This window comes from Oncorhynchus clarkii, chromosome 10 (genome assembly GCF_045791955.1).
Source record: "Oncorhynchus clarkii lewisi isolate Uvic-CL-2024 chromosome 10, UVic_Ocla_1.0, whole genome shotgun sequence".
NCBI classification, from domain to species: Eukaryota; Metazoa; Chordata; class Actinopteri; order Salmoniformes; family Salmonidae; genus Oncorhynchus; species Oncorhynchus clarkii.
In genome coordinates, this window is record NC_092156.1 from 77967739 (window position 1) to 77989823 (window position 22085).

The 22085-nt window shown below is 39.3% G+C and overlaps 1 protein-coding gene across 1 annotated transcript in view; it reads left to right on the top strand.

Moving 5' to 3' along the window:
• The first annotated feature begins 7259 nt into the window (after window positions 1-7259).
• Window positions 7260-22085, top strand: part of LOC139419167 (cytosol aminopeptidase-like) — a 25610-nt gene continuing 10784 nt past the window's right edge. The window contains exons 1-7 of the mRNA XM_071169149.1: window positions 7260-7501; window positions 9030-9145; window positions 9942-9996; window positions 10613-10718; window positions 11492-11651; window positions 11742-11906; window positions 12342-12397. Of these exons, the coding sequence (XP_071025250.1) occupies window positions 7409-7501; window positions 9030-9145; window positions 9942-9996; window positions 10613-10718; window positions 11492-11651; window positions 11742-11906; window positions 12342-12397 (751 nt within the window). The 5' untranslated portion in view covers window positions 7260-7408. The remainder of the gene's footprint in view (window positions 7502-9029; window positions 9146-9941; window positions 9997-10612; window positions 10719-11491; window positions 11652-11741; window positions 11907-12341; window positions 12398-22085) is intronic.

Genomic DNA, 22085 nt, shown 5'->3' on the forward strand with positions numbered 1-22085 from the left:
CTACTGTCTATAGAAACTGTAATATACACTGGGTCTATCTACTGTCTATAGAAACTGTAATCTACACTACCCTGGGCCTATCTACTGTCTATAGAAACTGTAATCTACACTGGGTCTGTCCACTGTCTATAGAAACTGTAATCTACACTACACTGGGTCTATCTACTGTCTATAGAAACTGTAATCTACACTGGGTCTATCAACTGTCTATAGAAACTGTAATCTACACTGGGTCTATCTACTGTCTATAGAAACTATAATCTACACTGGGTCTATCAACTGTCTATAGAAACTGTAATCTACACTGGGTCTATCTACTGTCTATAGAAACTGTAATCTACACTGGGTCTATCAACTGTCTATAGAAACTGTAATCTACACTGGGTCTATCTACTGTCTATAGAAACTATAATCTACACTGGGTCTATCAACTGTCTATAGAAACTGTAATCTACACTGGGTCTATCTACTGTCTATAGAAACTGTAATCTACACTACACTGGGTCTATCTACTGTCTATAGAAACTGTAATCTACACTACACTGGGTCTATCTACTGTCTATAGAAACTGTAATCTACACTGGGTCTATCTACTGTCTATAGAAAATGTAATCTACACTGGGTCTATCTACTGTCTATAGAAACTGTAATCTACACTACACTGGGTCTATCTACTGTCTATAGAAACTGTAATCTACACTACACTGGGTCTATCTACTGTCTATAGAAAATGTAATCTACACTGGGTCTATCTACTGTCTATAGAAAATGTAATCTACACTGGGTCTATTAACTGTCTATAGAAACTGTAATCTACACTACACTGGGTCTATCTACTGTCTATAGAAACTGTAATCTACACTGGGTCTATCAACTGTCTATAGAAACTGTAATCTACACTACACTGGGTCTATCTACTGTCTATAGAAACTGTAATCTACACTGGGTCTGTCTACTGTCTATAGAAACTGTAATCTACACTACACTGGGTCTATCTACTGTCTATAGAAACTGTAATCTACACTACACTGGGTCTATCTACTGTCTATAGAAACTGTAATATACACTGGGTCTATCTACTGTCTATAGAAACTGTAATATACACTGGGTCTATCTACTGTCTATAGAAACTGTAATCTGCACTACACTGGGTCTATCTACTGTCTATAGAAACTGTAATCTACACTACACTGGGTCTATCTACTGTCTATAGAAACTGTAATATACACTGGGTCTATCTACTGTCTATAGAAACTGTAATATACACTGGGCCTATCTACTGTCTATAGAAACTGTAATATACACTGGGCCTATCTACTATCTATAGAAAATGTAATCTACACTGGGTCTATCTACTGTCTATAGAAAATGTAATCTACACTGGGTCTATTAACTGTCTATAAAAACTGTAATCTACACTACGCTGGGTCTATCTACTGTCTATAGAAACTGTAATCTACACTGGGTCTATCTACTGTCTATAGAAACTGTAATCTACACTACGCTGGGTCTATCTACTGTCTATAGAAACTGTAATCTACACTACCCTGGGCCTATCTACTGTCTATAGAAACTGTAATCTACACTGGGTCTATCTACTGTCTATAGAAACTGTAATCTACACTGGGTCTGTCTACTGTCTATAGAAACTGTAATCTACACTGGGTCTGTCTACTGTCTATAGAAACTGTAATCTACACTACACTGGGTCTATCTACTGTCTATAGAAACTGTAATCTACACTGGGTCTATCTACTGTCTATAGAAACTGTAATCTACACTGGGTCTATCTACTGTCTATAGAAACTGTAATCTACACTGGGTCTGTCTACTGTCTATAGAAACTGTAATCTACACTACACTGGGTCTATCTACTGTCTATAGAAACTGTAATCTACACTACCCTGGGCCTATCTACTGTCTATAGAAACTGTAATCTACACTGGGTCTATCTACTGTCTATAGAAACTAATCTACACTGGGTCTATCTACTGTCTATAGAAACTGTAATCTACACTGGGTCTGTCTACTGTCTATAGAAACTGTAATCTACACTGGGTCTATCAACTGTCTATAGAAACTGTAATCTACACTGGGTCTATCAACTGTCTATAGAAACTGTAATCTACACTGGGTCTATCTACTGTCTATAGAAACTGTAATCTACACTGGGTATATCTACTAGCTGTGGCAAAATGGCTTAAGGACAACAAAGTCAAGGTATTGGAGTGGCCATCGCAAAGCCCTGACCTCAACCCTACAGAAAATTTGTGGGCAGAACTGAAATAGCGTGTGTGAGTAAGGAGGCCTACAAACCTGACTCAGTTACACCAGCTCTGTTTTTATTTCACCTTTATTTAACCAGGTAGGCTAGTTGAGAACACCTTTATTTAACCAGGTAGGCCAGTTGAGAACACCTTTATTTAACCAGGTAGGCCAGTTGAGAACACCTTTATTTAACCAGGTAGGCCAGTTGAGAACAAGTTCTCATTTGCAATTGCGACCTGGCCAAGATAAAGCAAAGCAGTTCGACAAACAACAACACAGAGTTACACATGGAATAAACAAAACATACAGTCAATAATACAGTAGAACAAAAGAAAACAAAAAGTCTATATACAGTGAGTGGAAATGAGGTAAGTTAAGGAAATAAATAGGCCATGGTGGCGAAGTAATTACATTATAGCAATTAAACACTGGAATGGTAGATCGGCAGAAGATGAATGTGCAGGTAGAGATACTGGGGTGCAAAGGAGCAAAATAAATAAATACATACCAGTATGGGGATGAACTGTATGGGGATCTACTGTCTATAGAAACCAAAATCTACACTGGGTCTATCAACTGTCTATAGAAACTGTAATATACACTGGGTCTATCTACTGTCTATAGAAAATGTAATATACACTACACTGGGTCTATCTACTGTCTATAGAAACTGTAATCTACACTACACTGGGTCTATCTACTGTCTATATAAACTGTAATCTACACTGGGTCTATTAACTGTCTATAGAAACTGTAATCTACACTACACTGGGTCTATCTACTGTCTATAGAAACTGTAATCTACGCTGGGTCTATCTACTGTCTATAGAAAATGTAATCTACACTGGGTCTATCTACTGTCTATAGAAAATGTAATCTACACTGGGTCTATTAACTGTCTATAGAAACTGTAATCTACACTACACTGGGTCTATCTACTGTCTATAGAAACTGTAATCTACACTGGGTCTATCAACTGTCTATAGAAACTGTAATCTACACTACACTGGGTCTATCTACTGTCTATAGAAACTGTAATCTACACTACACTGGGTCTATCTACTGTCTATAGAAACTGTAATATACACTGGGTCTATCTACTGTCTATAGAAACTGTAATATACACTGGGTCTATCTACTGTCTATAGAAACTGTAATCTACACTGGGTCTATCTACTGTCTATAGAAACTGTAATCTACACTACACTGGGTCTATCTACTGTCTATAGAAACTGTAATCTACACTACGCTGGGTCTATCTACTGTCTATAGAAACTGTAATCTACGCTGGGTCTATCTACTGTCTATAGAAACTGTAATCTACACTACCCTGGGCCTATCTACTGTCTATAGAAACTGTAATCTACACTGGGTCTATCTACTGTCTATAGAAACTGTAATCTACACTGGGTCTGTCTACTGTCTATAGAAACTGTAATCTACACTGGGTCTGTCTACTGTCTATAGAAACTGTAATCTACACTACACTGGGTCTATCTACTGTCTATAGAAACTGTAATCTACACTACACTGGGTCTATCTACTGTCTATAGAAACTGTAATCTACACTACGCTGGGTCTATCTACTGTCTATAGAAACTGTAATCTACGCTGGGTCTATCTACTGTCTATAGAAACTTTAATCTACACTACCCTGGGCCTATCTACTGTCTATAGAAACTGTAATCTACACTGGGTCTATCTACTGTCTATAGAAACTGTAATCTACACTGGGTCTGTCTACTGTCTATAGAAACTGTAATCTACACTGGGTCTATCTACTGTCTATAGAAACTGTAATCTACACTGGGTCTATCTACTGTCTATAGAAACTGTAATCTACACTACACTGGGTCTATCTACTGTCTATAGAAACTGTAATATACACTGGGTCTATCTACTGTCTATAGAAACTGTAATATACACTGGGTCTATCTACTGTCTATAGAAACTGTAATCTACACTGGGTCTATCTACTGTCTATAGAAACTGTAATCTACACTACACTGGGTCTATCTACTGTCTATAGAAACTGTAATCTACACTACGCTGGGTCTATCTACTGTCTATAGAAACTGTAATCTACGCTGGGTCTATCTACTGTCTATAGAAACTGTAATCTACACTACCCTGGGCCTATCTACTGTCTATAGAAACTGTAATCTACACTGGGTCTATCTACTGTCTATAGAAACTGTAATTTACACTGGGTCTGTCTACTGTCTATAGAAACTGTAATCTACACTGGGTCTGTCTACTGTCTATAGAAACTGTAATCTACACTACACTGGGTCTATCTACTGTCTATAGAAACTGTAATCTACACTACCCTGGGCCTATCTACTGTCTATAGAAACTGTAATCTACACTGGGTCTGTCTACTGTCTATAGAAACTGTAATCTACACTGGGTCTATCTACTGTCTATAGAAACTGTAATCTACACTGGGTCTATCTACTGTCTATAGAAACTGTAATCTACACTACACTGGGTCTATCTACTGTCTATAGAAACTGTAATATACACTGGGTCTATCTACTGTCTATAGAAACTGTAATATACACTGGGTCTATCTACTGTCTATAGAAACTGTAATCTACACTGGGTCTATCTACTGTCTATAGAAACTGTAATCTACACTACACTGGGTCTATCTACTGTCTATAGAAACTGTAATCTACACTACGCTGGGTCTATCTACTGTCTATAGAAACTGTAATCTACGCTGGGTCTATCTACTGTCTATAGAAACTGTAATCTACACTACCCTGGGCCTATCTACTGTCTATAGAAACTGTAATCTACACTGGGTCTATCTACTGTCTATAGAAACTGTAATCTACACTGGGTCTGTCTACTGTCTATAGAAACTGTAATCTACACTGGGTCTGTCTACTGTCTATAGAAACTGTAATCTACACTACACTGGGTCTATCTACTGTCTATAGAAACTGTAATCTACACTACACTGGGTCTATCTACTGTCTATAGAAACTGTAATCTACACTACGCTGGGTCTATCTACTGTCTATAGAAACTGTAATCTACGCTGGGTCTATCTACTGTCTATAGAAACTTTAATCTACACTACCCTGGGCCTATCTACTGTCTATAGAAACTGTAATCTACACTGGGTCTATCTACTGTCTATAGAAACTAATCTACACTGGGTCTATCTACTGTCCATAGAAACTGTAATCTACACTGGGTCTATCAACTGTCTATAGAAACTGTAATCTACACTGGGTCTATCTACTGTCTATAGAAACTGTAATCTACACTGGGTATATCTACTAGCTGTGGCAAAATGGCTTAAGGACAACAAAGTCAAGGTATTGGAGTGGCCATCACAAAGCCCTGACCTCAATCCTATAGAAAAATGTGTGTGCAGAACTGAAATAGCGTGTGTGAGTAAGGAGGCCTACAAACCTGCCTCAGTTACACCAGCTCTGTTTTTATTTCACCTTTATTTAACCAGGTAGGCCAGTTGAGAACACCTTTATTTAACCAGGTAGGCCAGTTGAGAACACCTTTATTTAACCAGGTAGGCCAGTTGAGAACAAGTTCTCATTTGCAATTGCGACCTGGCCAAGATAAAGCAAAGCAGTTCGACACATACAACAACACAGAGTTACACATGGAGTAAAACAAACATACAGTCAATAATACAGTAGAACTAAAGAAAACAAAAAGTCTATATACAGTGAGGTCAAATGAGGTAAGATAAGGAAATAAATAGGCCATGGTGGCGAAGTAATTACAATATAGCAATTAAACACTGGAATGGTAGATGTGCAGGAGATGAATGTGCAAGTAGAGATACTGGGGTGCAAAGGAGCAAGATAAATAAATAAATACCAGTATGGGGATGAGGTAGGTAGATAGATGGGCTGTTTACAGATGGGCTATGTACAGGTGCAGTGATCTGTAAAATGTTCTGACAGCTGGTGCTTAAAGCTAGTGAGGGAGATGTGAGTCTCCAGCCTCAGAGATTTTTGCAATTGGTTCCAGTCATGGGCAGCAGAGAACTGGAAGGAAAGACGACCAAAGGAGGAATTGGCTTTGGGGGTGACCAGTGAGATATACCTGCTGGAGCGCGTGCTACATGTGGGTGCTGCTATGGTGACCAGTGAGCTGAGATAAGGCAGGGCTTTACTTAGCAGAGACTTGTAGATAACCTGTAGCCAGTGGGTTTGGTGACGAGTATGAAGTGAGGGCCAAGAGAGCGTACAGGTCGCAATGGTGGGTAGTGTATGGGGCTTTGGTGACAAAATGGCACTGTGATAGACTGCATCCAGTTTGTTGAGTAGAGTGTTGGAGGCTATTTTATAGATGCCATCACCGAAGTCGAGGATCGGTAGGATGATCAGTTTTACGAGGGTATGTTTGGCAGCATGAGTGAAGGAGTCTTTGTTGCGAAATAGGAAGCCGATTCTCGATTTAATTTTGGATTGGAGATGCTTAATGTGAGTCTGGAAGGAGGAATGGGCCAAAATTCACCCAACTTATTGTGGGAAGCTTGTGGAAAGCTACCCGAAATGTTTGACCCAAGTTAAACAATTTAAGGGCAATGCTACCAAATACTAATTGAGTTTATGTAAACTTTTGACCCACTGGGAATGTGATGAAAGAAATAAAAGCTGAAATAAATAATTCTCTACTATTATTCTTATATTTCACATTCTTAAAATAAAGTGGTGATCCTAACTGAACTAAGACAGGGAATTTTTACTAGGATTAAATGTCAGGAATTGTGAAAAACTGAGTTGAAATGTATTTGGCTAAGGTGTATGTAAACTTCTGACTTCAAATGCATGTGTACATCTAATATGTGTGTGTATGAAAGTTAAGTTAATAAATAAGAATCCAAAATGTTCAGTGGTTGGGTTTCTGTGGAGATTCATTTGGTATTGTTTCGCAAACCCGTCGATAGGTGGCGACAGAGTTCATTTTCTTTTAAAACTGAAAAATTCAAAGAAGAAAAACAAGACAGCTGGAGTCGGTTATTTATGACGTAACAGTTTATGCGACAGGTGAAGGTCGGAAGACAAACCTTCCCAACGTGTTTATCCATCTACAGTACTAGTCTCTGATCAATCTCATTCCCCCCGAGAGACGGATATAATAAAACCCAGATACGATGCGGTTGTTAAGTGGAGCGGTGTTGCGGGCCACGATGAGACACCGCTGTCGCTACTTTTCTGTGGCACAAAACAACTGGAACGCCAGAAAAGTAAGTTTAATAAAGTCTAGATAACAAGATAATTACCTAGTCCCTTGACCCAGTTCCATTACACAGAGTTAAAGTCATTGGACGGAGGCGGTTTGGTTAAGATTCCGGACGCTCGGTTTGAACATTAACGCATAAAGACTTCAACTTAAATATCAGCGATAGTTTTCTAAAAAACACAAAAGGTTAGATTGAAATACACCTATTTTTTTCGGGTTCTAGTTTCCACACCGCCATATCTCCATGTTTACAGCGCTTGTTTCCAGAAAGCAGCCGTTAGACGGAGTCGACCGGTGGTGATAATTATCAATGTAACTCAGAACAGCGGGGCGTAAATCCGCTGCGGACGTTCCGTGCTGACCGGACCGCTCGCTGGTTGGTCCATCCACACCCGACGCGACCAGGACACGCAGCTTGAAATATCAACACCAACTCTGAACCGACTATATTCATTTGGGGACAGGTCAAAAAGAATGACCATTTATGTCCCGGGATATAAACACTAGGTTGTCATTGTACCTGAAATGAAAATGATAGGTCTTCTTCGATGAGGCTTGACATCCAGTAGCTGTCGCATTACCGCCACCTACTAGACTGGAGTATAACTCGCTTATACTGTTTTTAATTATCTTTCCTCAAAGTCATTTAAAAAAAGAAAAATAAATACCCTACTATTTAACACTACACTCTCAAATAATAATAATAAATGCCCTACTCTACTATTTAAATCTATTTAGTCCTACTTCAGGCCAACAGTCTGAGAGGATGGGACACCACCACTCAACCCACCCTGTAACTCGTCTGACGTCTCTCACACCCAAACACCTCTCTGCAGCTGCCAACACAACCTCTATTTCCTGAGACTTACGTTCCATCCCTGCAGTACAGTTGATAATCGTTGTTATAAATGCTGAAGATCCAACTTTACTGAAACATATGTCACTTGTTGGTTTATATATCTGTACTGGTACAGATCTACTAGTCACACCCCTCCTCTCAGGATCCCTCCCTCTGTTCTGGTACAGATCTACTACACCAGTCCTCTCAGGATCCCTCCCTCTGTTCTGGTACAGATCTACTAGTCACACCAGTCCTCTCAGGATCCCTCCCTCTGTTCTGGTACAGATCTACTAGTCACACCAGTCCTCTCAGGATCCCTCCCTCTGTTCTGGTACAGATCTACTACACCCCTCCTCTCAGGATCCCTCCCTCTGTTCTGGTACAGATCTACTACACCCCTCTTCTCAGGATCCCTCCCTCTGTTCTGGTACAGATCTACTACACCAGTCCTCTCAGGATCCATCCCCCTTGGCCCAACTTTTCCTGTCTTCACTGCCTCAGCATATGTCAACTCCTGCACTACTCTAACCCTGGGAACCTCAACCTGCCTCTCTCACAACTCCTATCAATAGTCCTGTGACTGTCATGTACAGCTAGCCACAGCCCTCTACTGTCTGTTGTTGCTGCTGCTGCTGTGCTAGTAGCTAGCTAGTGTGTTGACTGGTTGTGTTGACTATGTGTGTCCACACAGGGTCTGGTACTCGGTGTTTACGAGAGTGAGAAGGAGGACGACTCTCTCCATCTAACTGAATCAGCAGCTGGTGTCGACAGAGTTCTGTCTGGTAAACTGACTGAGCTGCTAAAGATGTGAGTCACACACACACACACCTTCACACGTACACACACACACACACACACACACACACACACACACACACACAGACCTACACACACACACACACACACACACACAGACCTACACACAGACCTACACACAGACCTACACACACACCTTCACACACACACCTTCACACACACACCTTCACACACACACCTTCACACACACACCTTCACACACACCTTCACACACACCTTCACACACACCTTCACACACACCTTCACACACACACACACACACACCTTCACACACACCTTCACACACACCTACACACACACCTTCACACACACCTTCACACACACACACACACACACCTACACACACACCTTCACACACACCTACACACACACCTTCACACACACCTACACACACACCTTCACACACACCTACACACACACCTTCACACACACCTTCACACACACCTACACACACACACACACACACACCTACACACACACACACACCTTCACACACACACCTTCACACACACACCTTCACACACTCACACACACACACCTTCACACACACACACCTTCACACACACACATACACCTTCACACACACCTTCACACACACCTTCACACACACACACACCTTCACACACACACCTACACACACACCTTCACACACACACACACACCTTCACACACACACACACACCTTCACACACACATCTTCACACTCACACACACCTTCACACGCATCCTGTAAGAGTGTGTTTGTGTGTTGACTGGTGTAAAAACCTTCTCCTTGGTAACTCCTCAGATCAGGACCAGGTCTGAAGAAAGGGAAGAGCAGAATATTCTACGGTCTTCATGAGGTAATATATATTACCAGAATATTCTACGGTCTTCATGAGGTAATATATATTACCAGAATATTCTACGGTCTTCATGAGATAATATATATTACCAGAATATTCTACGGTCTTCATGAGGTAATATATATTACCAGAATATTCTACGGTCTTCATGAGGTAATATATATTACCAGAATATTCTACGGTCTTCATGAGGTAATATATATTACCAGAATATTCTACGGTCTTCATGAGGTAATATATATTACCAGAATATTCTACGGTCTTCATGAGGTAATATATATTACCAGAATATTCTATGGTCTTCATGAGGTAATATATATTACCAGAATATTCTACGGTCTTCATGAGGTAATATATATTACCAGAATATTCTACGGTCTTCATGAGGTAATATATATTACCAGAATATTCTACGGTCTTCATGAGGTAATATATATTACCAGAATATTCTAGTCTTCATGAGGTAATATATATATTAACTGTAGTGAGATGACGCTGTAACAACAGATATTAAACTCGTCATCTCACTGAGCAGCAGGATGAAGCAGATATTATAGATGAGAGCAAGACGATACATGCATAATAATTACCGTGTGGGTGTGTGTGCATACAGGACTTCCCATGCATAGCAGTAGTTGGTCTAGGGAGGAACTCTCTGGGTGTGTGTGGAACAGAGTACTGGGACACCTGTAAGGAGAACATCAGGGCTGCTATAGCAGGTGAGTCTCTCCTTTTACATGGCTGTGTGTGTGTGTGTGTGTGTGTGTGTGTGGTGGTACCGTTCTTAGTGATCTACACAACCTGCTCCACGTTTTATCAGTCAAATATTGAGTATGTTTTCTAAGAGGTAATAAACCAAGATGTCTTGATTGTGTCTGTCTTCACAGCCCAGAGTTTATACTTACCTAACCCTAACCCTAACCCCTAACCCCTAACCCTAACCCTAAGAGGTAATAAACCAAGATGTCTTGATTGTGTCTGTCTTCACAGCCCAGAGTTTATACTTAGTGGAGAAGCACCTCTCAGTACCAATAAACCTGTGACTCATATCGGATATGATTCTACCAACTCTGCACAACTCTTAGGGCAACACAGATATTTAAATGTTGAAATTGATCAGTAGATTTGATTGGGAATCATTGATGGACAGAGATATGGGTTTAATGACAGCCAGTCTGTCTGGGTTCTCCAGAACCATGTGTTGACCCATATAGAGGTGGATGGGTTTAATAACAGCCAGTCTGTCAGTCAGGAGGCTGTAGGGTTCTCCAGAACCATGTGTTGACCCATATAGAGGTGGATGGGTTTAATAACAGCCAGTCTGTCTGTCAGGAGGCTGTAGGGTTCTCCAGAACCATGTGTTGACCCATATAGAGGTGGATGGGTTTAATAACAGCCAGTCTGTCTGTCAGGAGGCTGTAGGGTTCTCCAGAACCATGTGTTGACCCATATAGAGGTGGATGGGTTTAATAACAGCCAGTCTGTCTGTCAGGAGGCTGCAGGGTTCTCCAGAACCATGTGTTGACCCATATAGAGGTGGATGGGTGTAATGACAGCCAGTCAGCAGCAGAGGGAGCTGTTCTTGGGCTGTTTACTTACGATGACCTGAAAACCAAGAAGAAGACCAGAGTCACCACACAGCTGCATGGCAGGTACACACACACACACACACACACACACACACACACACACACACTGGCACACGGACATCCACTGACTCTGTAACCTGTGTGTGTGTCCAGTGGATGTGTGTCTGGCTGGGAGAAAGGCGTGTTGTACGGAGAGGGGCAGAACCTGGCCCGTTACCTGATGGAAGCTCCAGCCAATCATGTCACTCCGTCAGTCTTCGCTGACACCATCACAAACAGACTGGCTCCCTACGCCGACCACGTCACCGTCCATAAGAGGTACAGAGGGGTACTGGGGGGGGGGGGGGGACTGGAGGAAGGGGAGGGACTGGGGGGGTGGGAGGGAGGGGAGGGACTGGAGGGATGAGGAGGAAGAGGAGGGACTGGGGGGGTAAGGGACTGGAGGAGGGACTGGGGGGATGAGGGACTGGAGGAGGGACTGAGGGGACGAGGGATGAGGAGGAGGGACTGGAGGAGGGACTGGGGGTAGGAGGGACTGGGGGGGACGAGGGATGAGGAGGAGGAGGGACTGGAGGGATGAGGAGGAAGAGGAGGGACTGGGGGGATGAGAAGGAGGGACTGGGGGGACGAGGGAGTGGGGGGAGGAGGGACTGGGGGGGTGGGAGGGGGAGGAGTCAGGATGTAACATTTATTTTGACAAAAGTTTAATTACGGATGTCATTAACAAGTGTGTGTGTGTGTGTGTGTGTGCAGGTCTCAAGAGTGGATAGAGGAGCAGCAGATGGGAGCGTTCCTCAGTGTTTCTAAAGGTGATAGATGGGAGGGTTCCTCAGTGTTTCTAAAGGTGATAGATGGGAGGGTTCCTCAGTGTTTCTAAAGGTGATAGATGGGAGGGTTCCTCAGTGTTTCTAAAGGTGATAGACGGGAGGGTTCCTCAGTGTTTCTAAAGGTGATAGATGGGAGGGTTCCTCAGTGTTTCTAAAGGTGATAGATGGGAGCGTTCCTCAATGTTTCTAAAGTCAAATCAAATCAAATTGATTTATATAGCCCTTCGTACATCAGCTGATATCTCAAAGTGCTGTACAGAAACCCAGCCTAAAACCCCAAACAGCAAGCAATGCAGGTGTAGAAGCACGGTGGCTAGGAAAAACTCCCTAGAAAGGCCAAAACCTAGGAAGAAACCTAGAGAGGAACCAGGCTATGTGGGGTGGCCAGTCCTCTTCTGGCTGTGCCGGGTGGAGATTATAACAGAACATGGCCAAGATGTTCAAATGTTCATAAATGACCAGCATGGTCGAATAATAATAAGGCAGAACAGTTGAAACTGGAGCAGCAGCACGGCCAGGTGGACTGGGGACAGCATGGAGTCATCATGTCAGGTAGTCCTGGGGCATGGTCCTAGGGCTCAGGTCCTCAGAGAGAGAGAAAGAAAGAGAGAAGGAGATAATTAGAGAACGCACACTTAGATTCACACAGGACACCGATTAGGACAGGAGAAGTACTCCAGATATAACAAACTGACCCTAGCCCCCCGACACATAAACTACTGCAGCATAAATACTGGAGGCTGAGACAGGAGGGGTCAGGAGACACTGTGGCCCCATCCGAGGACACCCCCGGACAGGGCCAAACAGGAAGGATATAACCCCACCTACTTTGCCAAAGCACAGCCCCCACACCACTAGAGGGATATCTTCAACCACCAACTTACCATCCTGAGACAAGGCTGAGTATAGATAACAAAGATCTCTGCCATGGCACAACCCAAGGGGGGGCGCCAACCCAGACAGGATGACCACATCAGTGAATCAACCCACTCAGGTGATAGATGGGAGGGTTCCTCTGTGTTTCTAAAGGTGATAGATGGGAGGGTTCCTCAGTGTTTCTAATGGTGATAGATGGGAGGGTTCCTCAGTGTTTCTAAAGGTGATAGATGGGAGCGTTCCTCAGTGTTTCTAATGGTGATAGATGGGAGGGTTCCTCAGTGTTTCTAAAGGTGATAGATGGGAGGGTTCCTCAGTGTTTCTAAAGGTGATAGATGGGAGGGTTCCTCAGTGTTTCTAAAGGTGATAGATGGGAGGGTTCCTCAGTGTTTCTAAAGGTGATAGATGGGAGCGTTCCTCAGTGTTTCTAAAGGTGATAGATGGGAGCGTTCCTCTGTGTTCCTAAAGGTGATCGATGGGAGGGTTCCTCAGTGTTTCTAAAGGTGATAGATGGGAGGGTTCCTCTGTGTTTCTAAAGGTGATAGATGGGAGGGTTCCTCAGTGTTTCTAAAGGTGATAGATGGGAGGGTTCCTCAGTGTTTCTAAAGGTGATAGATGGGAGCGTTCCTCAGTGTTCATTATATTATATACAGTTGGTTCAGCCTCCAGATACATTATATTATATACAGTTGGTTCAGGGCCTCCAGATACATTATATTATATACAGTTGGTTCAGCCTCCAGATACATTATATTATATACAGTTGGTTCAGCCTCCAGATACATTATATTATATACAGTTGGTTCAGCCTCCAGATACATTATATTATATACAGTTGGTTCAGCCTCCAGATACATTATATTATATACAGTTGGTTCAGCCTCCAGATACATTATATTATATACAGTTGGTTCAGCCTCCAGATACATTATATTATATACAGTTGGTTCGGCCTCCAGATACATTATATTATATACAGTTGGTTCAGCCTCCAGATATATTATATACAGTTGGTTCAGCCTCCAGATACATTATATTATATACAGTTGGTTCAGCCTCCAGATACATTATATTATATACAGTTGGTTCAGCCTCCAGATACATTATATTATATACAGTTGGTTCAGCCTCCAGATACATTATATTATATACAGTTGGTTCAGCCTCCAGATACATTATATTATATACAGTTGGTTCAGCCTCCAGATACATTATATTATATACAGTTGGTTCAGCCTCCAGATACATTATATTATATACAGTTGGTTCAGCCTCCAGATACATTATATTATATACAGTTGGTTCAGCCTCCAGATACATTATATTATATACAGTTGGTTCAGCCTCCAGATACATTATATTATATACAGTTGGTTCAGCCTCCAGATACATTATATTATATACAGTTGGTTCAGCCTCCAGATACATTATATTATATACAGTTGGTTCAGCCTCCAGATACATTATATTATATACAGTTGGTTCAGCCTCCAGATACATTATATTATATACAGTTGGTTCAGGGCCTCCAGATACATTATATTATATACAGTTGGTTCAGCCTCCAGATACATTATATTATATACAGTTGGTTCAGGGCCTCCAGATACATTATATTATATACAGTTGGTTCAGCCTCCAGATACATTATATTATATACAGTTGGTTCAGCCTCCAGATACATTATATTATATACAGTTGGTTCAGGGCCTCCAGATACATTATATTATATACAGTTGGTTCAGCCTCCAGATACATTATATTATATACAGTTGGTTCAGCCTCCAGATACATTATATTATATACAGTTGGTTCAGCCTCCAGATACATTATATTATATACAGTTGGTTCAGGGCCTCCAGATACATTATATTATATACAGTTGGTTCAGCCTCCAGATACATTATATTATATACAGTTGGTTCAGCCTCCAGATACATTATATTATATACAGTTGGTTCAGGGCCTCCAGATACATTATATTATATACAGTTGGTTCAGCCTCCAGATACATTATATTATATACAGTTGGTTCAGGGCCTCCAGATACATTATATTATATACAGTTGGTTCAGCCTCCAGATACATTATATTATATACAGTTGGTTCAGGCCCTCTAGATACATTATATTATATACAGTTGGTTCAGCCTCCAGATACATTATATTATATACAGTTGGTTCAGCCTCCAGATACATTATATTATATACAGTTGGTTCAGCCTCCAGATACATTATATTATATACAGTTGGTTCAGCCTCCAGATACATTATATTATATACAGTTGGTTCAGCCTCCAGATACATTATATTATATACAGTTGGTTCAGCCTCCAGATACATTATATTATATACAGTTGGTTCAGCCTCCAGATACATTATATTATATACAGTTGGTTCAGCCTCCAGATACATTATATTATATACAGTTGGTTCAGCCTCCAGATACATTATATTATATACAGTTGGTTCAGCCTCCAGATACATTATATTATATACAGTTGGTTCAGCCTCCAGATACATTATATTATATACAGTTGGTTCAGGGCCTCCAGATACATTATATTATATACAGTTGGTTCAGCCTCCAGATACATTATATTATATACAGTTGGTTCAGGGCCTCCAGATACATTATATTATATACAGTTGGTTCAGCCTCCAGATACATTATATTATATACAGTTGGTTCAGCCTCCAGATACATTATATTATATACAGTTGGTTCAGCCTCCAGATACATTATATTATATACAGTTGGTTCAGCCTCCAGATACATTATATTATATACAGTTGGTTCAGCCTCCAGATACATTATATTATATACAGTTGGTTCAGCCTCCAGATACATTATATTATATACAGTTGGTTCAGCCTCCAGATACATTATATTATATACAGTTGGTTCAGCCTCCAGATACATTATATTATATACAGTTGGTTCAGGGCCTCCAGATACATTATATTATATACAGTTGGTTCAGCCTCCAGATACATTATATTATATACAGTTGGTTCAGCCTCCAGATACATTATATTATATACAGTTGGTTCAGCCTCCAGATACATTATATTATATACAGTTGGTTCAGCCTCCAGATACATTATATTATATACAGTTGGTTCAGCCTCCAGATACATTATATTATATACAGTTGGTTCAGCCTCCAGATACATTATATTATATACAGTTGGTTCAGCCTCCAGATACATTATATTATATACAGTTGGTTCAGCCTCCAGATACATTATATTATATACAGTTGGTTCAGCCTCCAGATACATTATATTATATACAGTTGGTTCAGCCTCCAGATACATTATATTATATACAGTTGGTTCAGCCTCCAGATACATTATATTATATACAGTTGGTTCAGCCTCCAGATACATTATATTATATACAGTTGGTTCAGCCTCCAGATACATTATATTATATACAGTTGGTTCAGCCTCCAGATACATTATATTATATACAGTTGGTTCAGGGCCTCCAGATACATTATATTATATACAGTTGGTTCAGCCTCCAGATACATTATATTATATACAGTTGGTTCAGCCTCCAGATACATTATATTATATACAGTTGGTTCAGCCTCCAGATACATTATATTATATACAGTTGGTTCAGCCTCCAGATACATTATATTATATACAGTTGGTTCAGCCTCCAGATACATTATATTATATACAGTTGGTTCAGCCTCCAGATACATTATATTATATACAGTTGGTTCAGCCTCCAGATACATTATATTATATACAGTTGGTTCAGCCTCCAGATACATTATATTATATACAGTTGGTTCAGGGCCTCCAGATACATTATATTATATACAGTTGGTTCAGCCTCCAGATACATTATATTATATACAGTTGGTTCAGGGCCTCCAGATACATTATATTATATACAGTTGGTTCAGCCTCCAGATACATTATATTATATACAGTTGGTTCAGCCTCCAGATACATTATATTATATACAGTTGGTTCAGCCTCCAGATACATTATATTATATACAGTTGGTTCAGCCTCCAGATACATTATATTATATACAGTTGGTTCAGCCTCCAGATACATTATATTATATACAGTTGGTTCAGGGCCTCCAGATACATTATATTATATACAGTTGGTTCAGGGCCTCCAGATACATTATATTATATACAGTTGGTTCAGGGCCTCCAGATACATTATATTATATACAGTTGGTTCAGCCTCCAGATACATTATATTATATACAGTTGGTTCAGCCTCCAGATACATTATATTATATACAGTTGGTTCAGCCTCCAGATACATTATATTATATACAGTTGGTTCAGCCTCCAGATACATTATATTATATACAGTTGGTTCAGGGCCTCCAGATACATTATATTATATACAGTTGGTTCGGCCTCCAGATACATTATATTATATACAGTTGGTTCAGCCTCCAGATACATTATATTATATACAGTTGGTTCAGGGCCTCCAGATACATTATATTATATACAGTTGGTTCAGCCTCCAGATACATTATATTATATACAGTTGGTTCAGCCTCCAGATACATTATATTATATACAGTTGGTTCAGCCTCCAGATACATTATATTATATACAGTTGGTTCAGCCTCCAGATACATTATATTATATACAGTTGGTTCAGCCTCCAGATACATTATATTATATACAGTTGGTTCAGCCTCCAGATACATTATATTATATACAGTTGGTTCAGGGCCTCCAGATACATTATATTATATACAGTTGGTTCAGCCTCCAGATACATTATATTATATACAGTTGGTTCAGCCTCCAGATACATTATATTATATACAGTTGGTTCAGCCTCCAGATACATTATATTATATACAGTTGGTTCAGGGCCTCCAGATACATTATATTATATACAGTTGGTTCAGCCTCCAGATACATTATATTATATACAGTTGGTTCGGCCTCCAGATACATTATATTATATACAGTTGGTTCAGCCTCCAGATACATTATATTATATACAGTTGGTTCAGCCTCCAGATACATTATATTATATACAGTTGGTTCAGCCTCCAGATACATTATATTATATACAGTTGGTTCAGGGCCTCCAGATACATTATATTATATACAGTTGGTTCAGCCTCCAGATACATTATATTATATACAGTTGGTTCAGGGCCTCCAGCGACATTATATTATATACAGTTGGTTCAGCCTCCAGATACATTATATTATATACAGTTGGTTCAGGGCCTCCAGATACATTATATTATATACAGTTGGTTCAGCCTCCAGATACATTATATTATATACAGTTGGTTCAGCCTCCAGATACATTATATTATATACAGTTGGTTCAGCCTCCAGATACATTATATTATATACAGTTGGTTCAGCCTCCAGATACATTATATTATATACAGTTGGTTCAGCCTCCAGATACATTATATTATATACAGTTGGTTCAGCCTCCAGATACATTATATTATATACAGTTGGTTCAGCCTCCAGATACATTATATTATATACAGTTGGTTCAGGGCCTCCAGATACATTATATTATATACAGTTGGTTCAGCCTCCAGATACATTATATTATATACAGTTGGTTCAGCCTCCAGATACATTATATTATATACAGTTGGTTCAGCCTCCAGATACATTATATTATATACAGTTGGTTCAGGGCCTCCAGATACATTATATTATATACAGTTGGTTCAGCCTCCAGATACATTATATTATATACAGTTGGTTCAGCCTCCAGATACATTATATTATATACAGTTGGTTCAGCCTCCAGATACATTATATTATATACAGTTGGTTCTGCCTCCAGATACATTATATTATATACAGTTGGTTCAGCCTCCAGATACATTATATTATATACAGTTGGTTCAGCCTCCAGATACATTATATTATATACAGTTGGTTCAGCCTCCAGATACATTATATTATATACAGTTGGTTCAGCCTCCAGATACATTATATTATATACAGTTGGTTCAGCCTCCAGATACATTATATTATATACAGTTGGTTCAGCCTCCAGATACATTATATTATATACAGTTGGTTCAGCCTCCAGATACATTATATTATATACAGTTGGTTCAGCCTCCAGATACATTATATTATATACAGTTGGTTCAGCCTCCAGATACATTATATTATATACAGTTGGTTCAGCCTCCAGATACATTATATTATATACAGTTGGTTCAGCCTCCAGATACATTATATTATATACAGTTGGTTTAGCCTCCAGATACATTATATTATATACAGTTGGTTCGGCCTCCAGATACATTATATTATATACAGTTGGTTCAGGGCCTCCAGATACATTATATTATATACAGTTGGTTCAGCCTCCAGATACATTATATTATATACAGTTGGTTTAGCCTCCAGATACATTATATTATATACAGTTGGTTTAGCCTCCAGATACATTATATTATATACAGTTGGTTCAGCCTCCAGATACATTATATTATATACAGTTGGTTCAGCCTCCAGATACATTATATTATATACAGTTGGTTCAGCCTCCAGATACATTATATTATATACAGTTGGTTCAGCCTCCAGATACATTATATTATATACAGTTGGTTTAGCCTCCAGATACATTATATTATATACAGTTGGTTTAGCCTCCAGATACATTATATTATATACAGTTGGTTCAGCCTCCAGATACATTATATTATATACAGTTGGTTCAGCCTCCAGATACATTATATTATATACAGTTGGTTCAGCCTCCAGATACATTATATTATATACAGTTGGTTCAGCCTCCAGATACATTATATTATATACAGTTGGTTCAGCCTCCAGATACATTATATTATATACAGTTGGTTCAGCCTCCAGATACATTATATTATATACAGTTGGTTCAGCCTCCAGATACATTATATTATATACAGTTGGTTCAGCCTCCAGATACATTATATTATATACAGTTGGTTCAGCCTCCAGATACATTATATTATATACAGTTGGTTCAGCCTCCAGATACATTATATTATATACAGTTGGTTCAGCCTCCAGATACATTATATTATATACAGTTGGTTCAGGGCCTCCAGATACATTATATTATATACAGTTGGTTCAGGGCCTCCAGATACATTATATTATATACAGTTGGTTCAGGGCCTCCAGATACATTATATTATATACAGTTGGTTCAGCCTCCAGATACATTATATTATATACAGTTGGTTCAGCCTCCAGATACATTATATTATATACAGTTGGTTCAGCCTCCAGATACATTATATTATATACAGTTGGTTCAGCCTCCAGATACATTATATTATATACAGTTGGTTCAGCCTCCAGATATATTATATACAGTTGGTTCAGCCTCCAGATACATTATATTATATACAGTTGGTTCGGCCTCCAGATACATTATATTATATACAGTTGGTTCAGCCTCCAGATACATTATATTATATACAGTTGGTTCAGCCTCCAGATACATTATATTATATACAGTTGGTTCAGCCTCCAGATACATTATATTATATACAGTTGGTTCAGGGCCTCCAGATACATTATATTATATACAGTTGGTTCAGACTCCAGATACATTATATTATATACAGTTGGTTCAGCCTCCAGATACATTATATTATATACAGTTGGTTCAGCCTCCAGATACATTATATTATATACAGTTGGTTCAGGGCCTCCAGATACATTATATTATATACAGTTGGTTCAGCCTCCAGATACATTATATTATATACAGTTGGTTCAGGGCCTCCAGATACATTATATTATATACAGTTGGTTCAGCCTCCAGATACATTATATTATATACAGTTGGTTCAGCCTCCAGATACATTATATTATATACAGTTGGTTCAGCCTCCAGATACATTATATTATATACAGTTGGTTCAGCCTCCAGATACATTATATTATATACAGTTGGTTCAGCCTCCAGATACATTATATTATATACAGTTGGTTCAGCCTCCAGATACATTATATTATATACAGTTGGTTCAGCCTCCAGATACATTATATTATATACAGTTGGTTCAGCCTCCAGATACATTATATTATATACAGTTGGTTCAGCCTCCAGATACATTATATTATATACAGTTGGTTCAGCCTCCAGATACATTATATTATATACAGTTGGTTCAGCCTCCAGATACATTATATTATATACAGTTGGTTCAGCCTCCAGATACATTATATTATATACAGTTGGTTCAGCCTCCAGATACATTATATTATATACAGTTGGTTCAGCCTCCAGATACATTATATTATATACAGTTGGTTCAGCCTCCAGATACATTATATTATATACAGTTGGTTCAGCCTCCAGATACATTATATTATATACAGTTGGTTCAGCCTCCAGATACATTATATTATATACAGTTGGTTCAGCCTCCAGATACATTATATTATATACAGTTGGTTCAGCCTCCAGATACATTATATTATATACAGTTGGTTCAGCCTCCAGATACATTATATTATATACAGTTGGTTCAGGGCCTCCAGATACATTATATTATATACAGTTGGTTCAGCCTCCAGATACATTATATTATATACAGTTGGTTCAGCCTCCAGATACATTATATTATATACAGTTGGTTCAGGGCCTCCAGATACATTATATTATATACAGTTGGTTCAGCCTCCAGATACATTATATTATATACAGTTGGTTCAGCCTCCAGATACATTATATTATATACAGTTGGTTCAGCCTCCAGATACATTATATTATATACAGTTGGTTCAGGGCCTCCA